Below are 14,544 nucleotides of genomic sequence, written 5' to 3'. Positions count from 1 at the left end.
TCCTGGTCTATGCAGGAACTCGTGTCCTCCCAGGACCCAAGAGACCTCCAGCCTGTGTCCAGTGTCCCCGCTTCTGTCCCCACTCCTTCCATCTCCTGCCAGCAGTGCTCTCATGATTCCCTGATCTGAAGTGTTGGTCACTCCATCCCCAAATTCCCTCCATGAAGCTGGGGTTCAGTCACCACCACACAGGACCAAGGGGGTTAGAAATGGGGACCGTCAGTCTCCATGGACACCTGCCCTGCAGGTCACAATATCCACAGATTCCAAAGACCTAACACTCTCTCTCTCTCTCTCTCTCTCTCTCTCTCTCTCTCTCTCTCTCTCAGTACACTCAGTACAAAGTGCCTCATTAAGAATTGTCCTGTATCATGACATGACATTTCGTGTAAAGGTTAAATAGACAGATCATTAAAATGATCTCGCTAGTCCTTCTTACTTTTCCCAATATGTCTACTGGAACTTTAAAGCCACATATGGTCAGTGTCACAGCTCTGCAGGAGGTGCTGCCAGGTGTCCCCTCCAGGCTCGGGCACCTGTGCCCTGTCTCTGGCCTGACCACCTGGCTGGGAGTGGTTCTTGGGAGATCTGTTGATTGACTGATCATGAGTCCTTAAAGAGAACCCCTTGCCCTTTCCCAAGTAAAGGGGAACTGCAGAGAAGTTCCCCAGGACACGGCAGGGCCTGGGTCTTCCTGGAACCTCTGGAGTCACCTTCCTCCTCCCAGGGTTTCCTGGTTTCCTGACCTTGACCCAGGAGGCCCCTGACCTCAGAGCACCCTGGGAAGCCCGGTCTGCTCTTCCCCCTTCCCTGCAGATACAGAGTTCTGAGTTGCAGGGACTTTAGGGACCAGAAAGTTCTAGAGAACAGAGGGACCCAACCCTGGCAGAGCTCAGGAATGGGGACAGGTAAGGGATTAGGGGAGCAGGATTGGGGGCAGGGAATGAGAGGAGGGAGGCATGAGGGCAGAAGCCCCTAGCCTGCAGGAGAGAGGGACAGAGGAGAAGGAGCCAGAACTGGAGGGGACAGCAGAAGGGAGGGGCCGCCAGGAAAAAGAGGAGCTGGGCTAGGAATCTGGGGAGGGAGACAGCGGAGGGGCTGGAGCCTCAGAGGATGAAGCAGGGCCTCACCAGGCCAGCACTGTGGCCTCTGGATCACTGCCCTCTGTGACCTACAGCCCCGGCATCGTGTCCTGCAGACCTGGCCCTGACCCGGTGTGTCTCTGCTGCTCCTGGCTGCTGTGGTCTTAGACCTGGCCATGACGCCTGTGGCCTTTAAGTTCCCTCAGAAGAGGTCTCAGCTACTCGGTGGCCTGGAAGATGTGGACGTCGACAGAGACGATGTGCAGCAGGCGGCAGAGTTCGCCGTCCAAGAGTACAACAATGCAAACAGCGACCTGCACTTCAGCCGCTTGGTGCGGGTGGTGCATGCCAGTGAGCAGGTGCATGATCACTGGGGCTGAGGAAGGCTGCCCAGGAGGTGCTCTATTCCTGAAAACCCTGCTGCTGTCTTCCCTCTGTGCCCTGCTTTCTGTCCGCATCCTGAGTACACTGTGTGCTCTGCGGCCCTTGCCTGGTCAAGGGAGCCTCCACAGGATGGACATCGCCGAACCTCTCACCTCAGCCCCGTCCCTGGGATTTGTCTGTCCTTGTGTCCTTTATTAGACATGTCCCTGAATTGCCCCAGATGAAGCCTGGCCTGGACCCTGGTGGGCTCTGTGAGTGAAACATGTCCTTAGACCTGGTTCCAACCTCAGCTAGCCGAGGCACCATGCAGCAGGCCAGTGTCAGGGTCCCCCGGGCTTACCACTGACCAGCACTTTCTGAGCTGCGTTCCATGTAACCTGTGTACCAAGTGATCACACAGCAGGGACAGAGGCCCTATGCCTGTTCCCTCCTCTCCCAGCAGCCACTCCCCTGTCCTTTAGCTCCTGGCTCCGACAGAAACCTCAGAGCTGCAGAGCAAGTGCAGCAGGGGCAGAGGGCGTCCTGGGCCCTGCACCTGTCCTTCCTGTGGTCATCCTTGGCCACATGGGCCCTACTCCTGGCTCTCCATGGCATGAGGCGCTGTGTGTGGATGTGATGCTTCTCCTGGTCCAGTGGGATGCACCCTACAGTATACACTGCTTGCCTATGAGGACCTTCTCTCCACACCAAGGACCAGGCTGACCTCAGGAAGCCACTCACACTCAGATGCCCACAGAGCATCACCCAGTGAGACCGATGTCCGGACACTCCTATGTCCTGCAGCCTGTCTTGGCCTGCCAGGGTCAGGGTCAGACTGGCGGGTACACAGTATGTGTAGGAGGGGGGTTCCTGGCAAGGACGGATGGGGATGCAAGGGTGTCCCTAAGATGACACAAGCTGTGACTTAGCACCTGTCTCTCCTTGTGGCCGTTCTATATGCCATGGCATAGTGAATCTCTAAGAACCCCAAGGCAGTGCAGGGCATCTCTCATGTAAACTTGAACCTTCCCTGTGGGCATTGGGGTGCCCCCTGCTGCTGAACCAGGGAAGAGGAATCAGATGAGTAGGGGACCAGGTCTCAGCTGTGTTGAGTCCTCAGGTCACAGCTCTCCTGAAACCGTGTCCAGTGCATCCTGTATGGGTACAGAGCCTGCTGGGGCTGGACTTGCGCTGCATCCTGGACAGGAAGTGTTCAGAAAACATCCCGGCTTCTCCCCAAATAGAACACCCACCCCAGGGTCTGGATCAGAGTATTCAAATGGGACTCCCACCTGCTTGGGCTCTTACTCTGGTGCAGGAGACTCCTCTTTGTACCTCCTTGGAAGGAAGGAAGTTGAACACAGGGCTCGGGACAGTCCTGCGGGAAGATCTGGTGCAGTGAGGGCCGGGGACAGGATCGGTCTGAGCCCTGCCAAGCACAGTGAACACAACGCAGCAAGTAACTGCGGCAGGTGAGGTTGACACAGCGCTGAGGGAGTCCTGCTCTTTCCACCCTAGGTCGTGGCTGGCCTTAACTACTACTTGGATGTGGAGATCGCCAGAACCACATGTGTCAAGTCCCAGTCCGAACAGGCTGACTGTGCCTTCAGTGAGAACCCGGTATGAGCTTGAAGTGTGCAGGGGCAACACAGGCAGCAGGGAAGTGTGTGTGTGTGTGTGTGTGTGTCAGATGACCTGTACATGAGTGTGGGACATGTGGAAAGCTGCATGTGTGCACACGTGTATGGCATAGGGGAGATGAATGTGTGTGTGTGTGTGTGTGTGTAGTGCGGTGGTCCAGGTGTAGATACCCTAGGAAATGGGGTGCATGTGAGTGTATGTACAGGCACATCTGTGCATATGTGGCACAGTAGGGGATGTGCACAGGGTGGATGTGGGGGCTGAGTGAGACCCTGGGAAGTGGAATGCTGGGAGGCCACCCCTGCCTTTGGGGTGGGTGCTCCTGCTGGGCTGGAGGGGGCAGCAATAGGACTGGTGAGGAGGGAGAGAGCTCTGCTGAGTTCCAGCTTCATCCCTTCCCAGAGCCCCACTGAGCAGGTCAGGCCTGAGAGGGCTGGGACCCCTGTCCTCAGCCTCCAGTCTCTCTTGACGCTTGGGTCCCTGAAGGCCACGGCTCTGGGTACTGAGTCCTTCACCCTGACCACCTCACCTGTCTCACTCAGGGTTCTGAGGCCTGGCTCTCCCCTGGGTGCCCTCTCAGTGCTGCCCTGGGGAGAGGTGGAAGAGCTGGGGGGATGAGCTCCTGCCCAGCCCATGTCTTAGTCTCCTGGCTCTGAATGGCTGCTCCCTGGGGGATTTGGTAGGGGATGAGGACCTGGGAAACCTGAGCTGGGGACAGGACCATGTGGGGACTTCCTCTCCATCATTCTTCCCACCTGTGACGTCTCCTGGCTGGACCTCCTCCCTTTCTCCTGAAGCCCTACGCACTGTCCCGCTCTCTTCCTTTTACAGACGCAGCACTGCTCTTTTGTGGCCTACTCCATGCCCTGGGAAAATTACATGGCCCTGACGAGTTCCAGCTGTCGCAGTGCCTGAGGCTCTGTTTTGGCCGGGCCACAATGACCACGCCTTACCCATATCCCGTGCAGTGTCCCTTGCAATGGAGCCTGGCCCTGGGGGGAGGCTTCTTGGTGCCCCAGCACCAGGGTCCAGAGCAGCAGACTCCTGTGGACAGTAGCTCCCATGTGCTGTCCCCTCTTCCTTTCTCCGGTGCTTCTCAACCACACTTGTGTGGGGCGAACGTGGCTGTCCTTGCCTTGCTCAATAAAAACCTGCACCATCTCCCTCTGTGTGGTACGGTTTTGGGGTGGAGGGGAAGGGTTGTGGGAGCTGTTCCCACAGGTCTGTGCAGCCTGACTGTCACACGGGTCCTCCTCGGCACCGTCACACACCCCTGAGGTAGGGCTGAGTCATGGTCATTGAAGCCCTGCACTTTATCACCATCGCTCTTCTCCTGTGGGGTCTGCTCTCCTGCACACTCACTCCACCTGTCCTCCGGGACCTGGCTCTGCCCTGGGGACTGGCCTTGGAGAAGGTGACCTGGTCAGCCAGTCAGGGTGCCCACTCCACCCCAGCCTCACTGACCACATGAACAGAGCCCATGGCCCTGGTCTTGCCTCAAGGATCCTGTGGCTCATGGTGGGGGTTTATTTAACTGCAGGCTGAGCGTCCCTTAGGCAAAGTGCTTGGGACCAGAGTGCTTCAGGGCTGAGAGATCTGTGGGATTGTGGGAAATCTTCACATGCCTGATAAGATTTCCTGGGGTTGGGACCCACATCTGAGTAAGAAACACACTCATGTTTCAATTTCAGTGAACCTTGTACACATAGCCTGTATGCAACTGTTATAGTTTTATTTATCTATTTATTTATTTTTGGTACTGGGGATCGAACTCAGTTCCTTGCACCTGCATAGCACGCGGTGAAACCACTGAGCTAAATACCTGGCCCTATAGTTTTATTATTCTCAGGAAGAAAGCTTTAATTGGAAAGCCAGAACTAAGACAGGAAAGGATCCAGCTTAGGTGGCTGGAGGGAGTCACTGATACAGGGTTCAGACCAGCCCACCACAGAGGTGGGAGGCCAGCATTCGAGGACTGGCTGGTGGACTGTGGTCTGGGTGATCAATATTTTATCATCTCAGTTTTAGTTTTGGGATCATGATGGCTGAGGGATGGTTTCTTTTCCAAAGGAGAACTCTTAATCTGTAGGAGTTTCAGTCATATGGGTTTCCCCTTTCCCTGGATCCAGGTGATCACAGGTTCATGACAAAATGCAAATCACACATAACTGGAAAATTAGAAAAAGGTACAGTGCCTTGGAAAACAGCCTGATGAGTTCTCAGCATGGTAAATGTAGTTACCATTCAACCAAACGCTTCCCATCCCAGATGAATGAAAACAGTGTTCCACCAAAATCTTCTACTTAATGTTATAACTGTAGTCTTAACTGTGGGAAATGGTAGAATTCAGCTATCTAGTTGTAAGAATAGATCACAAGAAGTTTGTTAACTAAGAGAATTAAGTCGTTTCTGGGAAATTCCCCAAGTCTGTTTGTTAAAAGAATGCCAGAAAACTTTAAGAGACCTCGTAAAAGTCTCACGGGAGAAAAACAGGTTTTCCTAGTTTTCTTATTTACCATTGCCCGGGATCAGAGGACCACGACCCAGTGACTCTACAGGTGGTGAGAGAGATACCACTCACTATGCACATCTGTGATGTTTGTGGGCCAGTGGGCTTGATTTTAGCTAAAGTCGTCCTGCTCTCTTGGTACCATCTGATAAGAAGAGGGCTGAGGTGTGCTCTTTAATGTACGGGATTGGTGAACGGAAACAGGGGACTTGTGAATTCGCCTGTAGCTTTTATGAGTCACTTAAAGTCATTTGTCACCAGAGGTTAAAATCAGAAAGATGATAGCCAAAATAAATAAGCTGCTTTCCTGCATGTATAAAAGCCTTGCTTCTTTCCTTTGTGATTGTCCAATAGTGCCAGAGGAATTAAACTGCTGTTCATCCCCCAGGCTGTCTCCTTTTCTTTCTTTAAAAGTCAGTGCTTTCCGGGGTTCCAGGTCTCCCTCTAGAGAGACCACCAACATTAACAATAACAAAGCAGTAAAAAGAAACCACCTAAGTGTCCATTAATTGACGGTTGAATAACAGGACAACAAGGTAGTATTCGACCATTCTTTTAAAGTCAACACACTGATACAGGCTATATGGTGAATGAATCTCAAAAACATGCCATGTGGAGGGAACCAGCAAGGGAACAGTACACAGTCTCTGATCCCATTTAAACAAAACAGGTAGGAGTCAGGTGGTGGATTAATGGTTACAAGGCTGGGGCAGAGGGGTGGGGAATGACTACTGAGTAGGTGGTTCTTTTGGGCTGTGAAAATCGTCTAAAATTAGATTGTGGAAAAACTTGCATGATATTGTGAATATGCTCAGAACCACTGCATTGTAATTTTAAGTGGAAACTTTGCCTGACATGAATGGATTTTCTCCAAAAATTTGTTTAAAAATCATCACAAACCACAGTTTTTACCAGGCAAATTGTTACCTCCTCTTCTCTTTTCCATCCCTAATAATTTCCAGCCACATCTTCCAATCAAGCCTCAACAAAATTAGAAAACAGCAACATAACTCTAATTAGCATCAAATGTATAATTGCCCCAAAGTTGACCAGAAATTTACCACCTAATCACTGCTATCTTATTCTCAGGAATAACTGAAGTGCATAAAAAACTACCATTGCCATCTGAAGTCCTGGGTAATTTAAGTCCAGAGAAATTGTGTTACCAACTAAATTTTCAAAGTTTGCAAACTTTTTTCCCCCAATTCCCAATTTACTAGACTGTAAGTAGCTGTATAACAGTGCTGAGGGATGCATGGTGTTTGTAGTCGTAGTCTTGACTGATTGGGGAAATATTGATCATATTCAGTAGCCTTTTGCTAAGTAGATAAGGATATTACATATATCAGAAAAGTTCTCATTTAGTAGCCTGAAGCACAGTTTGGGCTTTAAAAATAAGTTCATATCATCTAGGATATTTAGATCCCTCTTGATGATAAATATAACTTTTCATGCTTCAAATACATCTTTAATAAAAAAAAGAAAAAGAGCTGAATTGATGACAGGTGGTCTCCATCATCTCAGTATGACAGTGGGGTGAATGAGCTTCCCAGAGGACAGAAATGGTGGTGGTTAATTGGCTCTGGGCACCAAAGGACAACTAGGGAGATGCTGCAAGAGAATAACGGTGCTCCAGGACAGCGAGCAGTGAACTGTGGCCATGCCCCAGATCTCCTGGATGCCAAACATGGCCATGTGCCAGATCTCCCGGAGGTCATATGTGGCCACATCCCCAGATCTCCTGTTGATCATATGTGGCCATGTTCCCAGGTCTCCTAGGACATCCCTGACTCTGACTCTCCCAGCCTTTGCCTCCCATAGTAGTTCCCACAGCACCTCTGGGACTATCCTTGGGCTACTCCACCCCAAGAAGTCAGACAGCCACACATGTCCAGGCATTTATGTCTCCTTGTGACCAGTAGCCCCTGTGTGATGGCAGAGAGGTGGGAAAGGCCTTCCCTGGAAGGGCAGACTCTGAGTTTGGCTGATGCTGCAGAAATGCCACCAGGCTTGTCCATCCTGCCCCTCACCATCTCTGCTGGGTTCTTCAGGGCTCTTCCACAACCAGTCAACAGATATTCCCTTAGCATCTGCTCCTGGGAGCAAGAATGCACACAGGAGGAAGGGAGGCAACTAAAGATGGAGTCAAAGCTACACTTGCACGTCGAAGTCAGAGTCACATTGCCTGTTGTGTTTTAAGTAATTCAGGTTCCCTAAGGACAAAGTGTAAGCCTAGTGTTCTGCCTTTTTCCAGAAAGCAGAGAATAGTTTGGAGGAGGAATCTGGCAGAGGTTGCAAGGCCCAGTCTGTGTCTGGCAGAGGCCTGAGCTCACAGGGCAGTCTGTGGAGAAGAGGTGGCTCCATATGGTAACAGGGCAGCTGCTCAGGCCCTGACCTCAGGGTCCAGGAATCTGTGGGTGTAAAGGTTTTTGCACTACTGATTTTCAATTTGAAAATTCTAGTATTTCTTTTTTGTTTTTTTGGACTGGGGATAGAACTCGGGATCTTGCACTTGCAAGGCAGGTGGTAGAACCATTGAGCGAAATCCCCAGCCCAAATACAACAATCAAGTTTTTTCTTTTTTCTCTTTTTTGGTGTTGGGGATTGAACTCAGGACCTTGTGCTTGGGAGACAGGCAGTGGAACCACGGAGCTAAATCCCTAGCCCTAGTATTTCTAAACAGTTATGATCTTAAATGTATGTGTGTCTGTATGTACTTACATGTCATCTACATTTTAGAACATGCAGGAATAGGTGATGAATATGATATGAAGACATTTAAACATTCAACTTGTCAACTACAAAATTTTCCAGCAATAATGATATTTTAATGAGAATAATAAGATCAAATGTTTGAAAATTTTAAAAATTGTTTAATTGTATAATATAGTCTAGTACAGAAATTTGAGAATGTGTTTTGCATTGATTTATTTTGATACTTAGTTTCAAAGGCTTTCATAGCAAAAAGGAATCCTCACAAATGTGAAATGTTTTTCATGAAACATTATTTATTTTTTCAATCCAATGACCAATTCTTCAAAAATGCTTATTTTGCTGTAAATTTCTATCTTCCTCATTGTTTTTAATGAATGACTTTGTAACCCACATAATCTTGCATTTGGAAGACGGTTTTGAAAATCTGAATAGCTGCATTTCCATCCTTCTCACAATAAAATTGCATGACAATAAAAATATTTTCCACAATTACTGTGAGTTCTTTGAAAAACAGCTCCTCCCCCACTGCTTGTCAAAGCTTTGCTGGCCTTGAAGGGGTGGTCCCAAGGTGTTTACTCTCAGGGGCTTTCTGCTGAGTGCCAATTCTCCATGCAGCTCTTTTCTTCTTGGAAACCGAAGCCCCTCAGTGCTGGGAACTTGTGGGAAAGGCAGACTCCACTTCCCCCCCCGAAGTCTGCAACTATGGAAGCTCCAATGCCTGTCCCCAGTGATTTGAGGTTGGATGGACCACAGTCCTCTGGAAGACCTGCTGTGCACCCCAGTCCCCACGCTGTTTATGCCCCTACTCCATCTTCTCCAGCTGAAGAGAGGTTTGAATGCATGACGGATTGTGGTTTTGAGTTGGACCAGGCTGGGCATTTCTGGTGCTTCTTGACTTTTAGTCAAGAAAAGGGAAAGGGATCCAACAAAGCATTTCTAAAGGCAGAAATTAGAGGGAAGTCAAGCAATTTCTCCTTGGTGACCCATGGCATCCACCCTGTGAACTACAGCCTGACCTTCAGTCCTACCAACCCCACATCAAAATATGTTTAAATCTTGTACCTATACTGAGTCTATATGGACTTTTTTCCTGTCATTATTCTCTAAGTAATAGACCATAACAACTATTTGCATAGCATTATGTTAGGCACTATAAGACATCTAAAAGTGATTTATAGTATACAAGAAGAAGTGCCTAGCAGATGACATACTATGCCATCTCACAGAGGACCCTGGAGCACCACCTGACCTTGGTACCCATGGGTCCTGGAACCAGCCTCCGTGGAAACCACAGAATGAGTGTCCCTCTTATGATTGTAAATTTTGTTGAACATTTATTTCATGTCAGAGGATTCAGAGTTTCATCTTCCTCTCTCCAGAATTATCATTTGTCAGAACACCCTGGTGGTTCAGGTCCCTTGGTCTGAACACTGAGCTCTGAGAAGCTATCCAGATGCTCGGGATGGCGCCCTGCACCTCTCATGATGGGCTGTCGTGAGGTAGCTGAGCTGGCTGTGTTTTTTGGGGCTGTGGCTGCTGAGATGCCCTCTGTCCCATGGCTTCACTATGCATCCCAAATCCTAGCTCCCAGGAGGCACTCCCTCCCCAGCAGGGGAGTCAGAGAAAGCAGCACAGAGCAGAGTCCACAAGCTGCCTCCTAGCGGCAGAGCCAATGCCGCCAAGTTAGTGGGATGCATGTGGCCCTTTTCTCACTGAATTCAGGGCTGTAATTGCCCTCTATTTCCAACTTAGCCTAAGGATTTTAGGTTCTGTTTTGAGGCAGATGTGCAAACAGCTGAAACCTTTACACACATATGTCTCAGGCACTGTCAACACCAAGCAGACTGAGAAATAAACCATCCCAGTTCCTGGGGCACTGACTCCAGGAAGCTAGGAGGGGCTACATGTATCTGTCCTGGAGGGCCCACTCTGGAACCAAAGAGTATAAATTCAGGATTTATTCTTGGAGCTGGTGCACATTCACTAATGCTGCTCTCACCTAATCTACAGCAGCCTGTGAAGATGCATAATCCTACATGGCTGAGCACATGGTAAAGCAGGCTCTCCAGCCACATTGCCAGCACCTCCTGCATAGCCCCGCCACCCTTTCTGTGCTGTCCCAGAGATGAGAAATTCAACCCTAAGAAGCCACCACAGTGGTACCCAGCTACTCTGGGGCACAACAGCAGGTGGCAGAGCCCAGGAATTCCAGACTGCTCTGGCCACAGACCAGGACCCTGGCTCTGCAGAGAAGAGGAAGTTGACCCTTTTCTTTGAGCAGAATCCCTGCCACATGGCCTTGTCACCCGCTCGCTAATTGTCAGTCCCCTGTCCAGTGTGCCTGACACGTGTGCTTCCCACGTCACAGAGGGCTGGTGCTGCTACCAGGGATAGGGACACAAACCTACACATACATGCACACAGATGCTCACAGGCTCACACACATGCACACACATGGTGCCCTCTGAGCCTTGGAGGTGAGGGGGAAGTTGTGACCAGGACAACTTCTGAGCACTCTGTGCAAGCTTCTTTTGTCATTTGAGCATCCTTCCTGTGAACCTTACTTCCACTGCTCTCAGTGGCAGCCACATTCAGCGTGTCACTGTCCCCAGCCTGGTAGCACCACTGGCCAGCTGCTCTGTGACCCTTGTGGCCTCTGCCCTGCAAACATCCTACACTCTGAGCCCGGCCTTTCTGCCGGGTGCCTCCCCTGGACTCAGGGCCTTTGTAACAGGACACTGTCCCAGAGACTGTGTTGTTGACAAGCTAGTCTGTGCACTGTGTGGTCTCTAGGATCATTCCCTCTTCTCTTGCAAGCTCTGTCGGTGCCTCTTAGAGGGGGAGCGGTGAATACCTGCAGGATTCAGCCTGGCTGGGTGCTGGGCCAAGCAGGTGTAGGACTTGATTTACTTCCAAAACACACTGTGACCTGGATATGGCTTTAGATAAGAATGTGAAGGCCTAGACTTGCTGATGAGAAGCTGGAGTGAGTATACGCCTCAGAGCTGCTGTCCCTGGCCTTTGCTTTGGGCCTCTGCCCTGTTTCAGCTTCCTGAGTCTCTCTGGTGCTTTTCCTTCCTGTCTGACTCTCTGTGCCTGGCTGGTGGTGAGTGACATCTTCATGAATGACAATCTTCATGAGTGGAAATGTGCTCCACAGGACACTGATTCCCAAGAGTCTGCTAGGGCCTGTCTGACCAGTGCCCTGTGGGCCAGCAGAGGCTCTGGAGCACTGACCCAGGATGTAGGAAGCCACCTGCTGTGTGCATGCCCAGGCGCTGGTCCTCCTTGTACACCTAAGCTTCGGGCACGCACTGCACCACCCACACCAACCAAATGGTTTCCGGGTCCCTCACTTGTGACCGCCACCAAAGGCAGGAGCAGCCCCCCAGTGCCAAGAGCGATGGTCCTGAGAACAGCCACTCTCCCCCTTCCTTGGGACAGGAATAAGCCAGCACCATCTCTGAGTGTCTAGCCAGAAGCTGCCCCTACTCAGGAAGGATCTGGGTTGAGCTGCGTGAGGCACTGCCCACGGCACACTTGCCACTACTGGTGACCAGGCTGTCAGGAGAATGGAGGAGTGTGGATATGCCCAGGGGTGATTCCAGGTCCCACAGCCCAGACCAGGATTCTGTATAGAAGGGAAGCAGCCTGGCATCCATTGGGGAAATCAGGACTGAGGGGAGCCAGGGAGAAAGAAGCTGGATGCAGATGACACTTCCGTCATAATGATAGGGGCCTCTGCTCTGGTCCTCTCTCTCCTTCTCCCCATTTCTGGCTCTTCTTCCCTTATCTCTCTGCCTGTCTCTTCCGGGGTCTCCATCTTCCCCTGGTCCCTGTCTTCCCCTGGGTTTGTCTCCCTGTCCTCCTCTGGGGGCTGAAGCAGGGCCTATGGGTTCACGTGGCCTTTACCAGAGTACCAGCTCCTCCTCTTGGCTGGGCCTGACCTGTGGTGAGTTGTACTGTGCATCTTCCTGTTCCTTAGGACATTCTCCAGGAGACAGTGCTAGGCATGTGGCTCGGTGAAGAGCAGACAGCTGGTCCCATCCACCTCCCTCCTGTACAGCCCTCCCACTGCACTTAGGGCATGGACCCAGCTCCAACATAGGTTACACATGACATCCCTTTTGAAGCTCAGGAAGGGGACGCCCTCCTTTGCTAAACTCTGAAAACCTGTAAGCCTGACCTTGGCCTCCTGGGGGCCTGGCTCATGGACATCCAGGCTCCTTGGGGTGGGCTGTGCTGTGATTCATTCTGGAAACCTGCCTGGCCCAATGTATCTTCCCTGTGGTTCCCTGCCTCATGTCACATCTGTCCTGAGGTAGGAATGTTCTGTTTAGAAGGTTTAGATTTGTGAGTCATCTAACAGCACTTGCAAAGGGTGGGGATAGTGGTGTTCCCACAGGAAGATGCAAAGTTGGGCTCTAAAACCTGGTAGTAAAGTAAACCATCCTAGGGAAGCAGCTGCAAGGTGGCACTCTGAGACCAAGTTCCCTTCCAGCCCTCCCATTAATGCCCTGGTGCTCCAGGACCCTGTTGCCTGCCTCCAGGACAACCTCCAGTGTGAGGAGACCAGCCTGTCCCACAGAGGTGAGCCCCGCCCACCTCAGTAGCCCCTATACCCTTGCCTAGCACTGAACTGGCCTCCCTACCCCAGTGATGGGGCCCTAGGAGGCTCCAGCTGCAGAGAGTCCCAGGACTTTCAAGATGGAACTATCACGGGTGGTCTGTCCTCACTGTGGAGTATAGAGGGCAGGTCAAGCTCTGAGGAGGATCTTCCCCTTCTCGGTGGTCCCTTCAGAGGTAAGGGATGATACTATCTATAAACATGGTGTCTTCATCACCATATGCACAAATGAGGGCTCCCTCTGAGGCAGAGAGCAATGGTTCTGATCTGGGGATATCTCAAAGTAGGTATCCTAGCTGCTTACGCAGGCAGAAAAAGAGAACAATAGTATAAAGTACTTCTGGAAGTTTTGTTATAAACTAGGTAGTTTCTGGCCGACTGCCAAGATGAATTGGTTTAAAAATGTGTTCAACAGAAACACACAAAAAAATAGATAAGCTCAGAAACATGTTGGAAGCCATGAATAGCCAGCATAAGAAAGAAATTGAAACCATGATCACCCAACATAAGAAAGAAATGGAATCCATGAAACAGATTCAAACAGATACTCAGGAGATTAAAAACTCCATTGAAAGCATGCAGAGCAGATTAAGGGGATCGGAAGATAGAATATCAGAAATAGAAGACAGGATCACTGTTAAAGACCATGAAAACAGAAATTTCTTAAAAAATAGTATGGGACCATGAGAAATCAATCCAACAGCTGCTAGATGATGCAAAGAAGAATAACATAAGACTGATAGGAGTCCATGAAAAAACAGGAGAAAGCACAACTGACATAAAAAAACTGTTCACAGAAATAATAGTGGAAAACTTCCCAGGCAGAGGTAGAGAATTGGACATACAGATAAGTGAGGCATATAGAACCCCAACTAGCCATGATGAAAAAAAATCCACATCTAGACATATAATAGTCAAGATCCCAGAAACCCAACAGAAGAACAAAATCTTACAAGGAGTTAGAGAAAAGAAACAAATCACCTACAAAGGAAAGTCCATCAGAATCAGCAGACTTCTCAACACAAACCCTCAAGTGAAGGAGAGCCTAGAATGAAGTATTTCAAGCCCTAAAAGAAAATAACTTCCAACCTAGACTGTTGTATCCTGCAAAATTATATTTCAAAATTGATGGGGAAATTAGACACTTCCATGACAAAGAACACCTGAGAAATCTCATGAACACCAAACCAGCACTACGAGGAATTCTAAATAATATCCTAGAAAAAGATAATGAAGGTCACAATTCCATGAGGCCCAACAGAGGGAAACCACCAGGCAAGGCAAGACACTAAAGGGAAAGGGGGGTGGTGGTGTTGAAGAAATAAAGAGCCAACAAAAGTAAAACATCATGACAAGGATGAATCAATATCTATCAATTATAACCATCAATGTTAATGGCCTCAATTCACCAATCAAAAGAAACAGACTGGCAGAACAGATTAAGAACCAAAACCCAACAATATACTGTATACAAGAAACACACCTAACTCAAAAAGAAGCTCATAGACTGAAAGTAAAAGGATGGAAAACAGTTCTCCACGCCACAGGAACCCAGAAAAAAGCAGGGGTAGCAATCTTATTGGCAGACAAAGTAGATTTCAAACCAA

The 14,544-nt window shown here is 49.7% G+C and overlaps 1 protein-coding gene across 2 annotated transcripts; it reads left to right on the top strand.

Moving 5' to 3' along the window:
- Window positions 1-318: 318 nt before the first annotated feature.
- On the top strand, window positions 319-4,239 carry LOC147824609 (cystatin-C-like). Of its 2 annotated transcripts, none has more exons than XM_087188565.1 (4): window positions 319-479; window positions 1,199-1,441; window positions 2,964-3,065; window positions 3,918-4,239. In XM_087188565.1, the coding sequence occupies exons 2-4, from the start codon at window positions 1,259-1,261 to the stop codon at window positions 3,999-4,001; spliced, it is 369 nt and encodes a 122-aa protein (XP_087044691.1). In that variant the 5' UTR covers window positions 319-479; window positions 1,199-1,258; the 3' UTR covers window positions 4,002-4,239. The 2 variants fall into 2 exon arrangements, with proteins under 2 accessions (XP_087044691.1, XP_087044692.1); XM_087188566.1 differs by having other exon boundaries at window positions 329-479; window positions 1,178-1,441.
- The last annotated feature ends 10,305 nt before the right edge of the window (window positions 4,240-14,544 follow it).

The sequence above is a fragment of the Heterocephalus glaber genome, unplaced genomic scaffold (assembly GCF_053883595.1).
Source record: "Heterocephalus glaber isolate CG9 unplaced genomic scaffold, H.glaber_assembly_v1.0 deba00001532, whole genome shotgun sequence".
Lineage (NCBI taxonomy): Eukaryota > Metazoa > Chordata > Mammalia > Rodentia > Bathyergidae > Heterocephalus > Heterocephalus glaber.
Note: the sequence above shows the minus strand (reverse complement) of the source record. Positions and strands in the feature narration are given on the sequence as shown.

What these genes read in the sequence shown, in the direction of transcription:
- LOC147824609 (XM_087188565.1), top strand. Translation starts at nt 1,259, where the DNA reads ATGACGCCTGTGGCCTTTAAGTTCCCTCAGAAGAGGTCTCAGCTACTC. An exon ending in TGGTGCATGCCAGTGAGCAG is followed by an intron (nt 1,442 to 2,963) that starts GTGCATGATCAC and finishes TTTCCACCCTAG; the next exon opens with GTCGTGGCTGGCCTTAACTA. An exon ending in GTGCCTTCAGTGAGAACCCG is followed by an intron (nt 3,066 to 3,917) that starts GTATGAGCTTGA and finishes TTCCTTTTACAG; the next exon opens with ACGCAGCACTGCTCTTTTGT.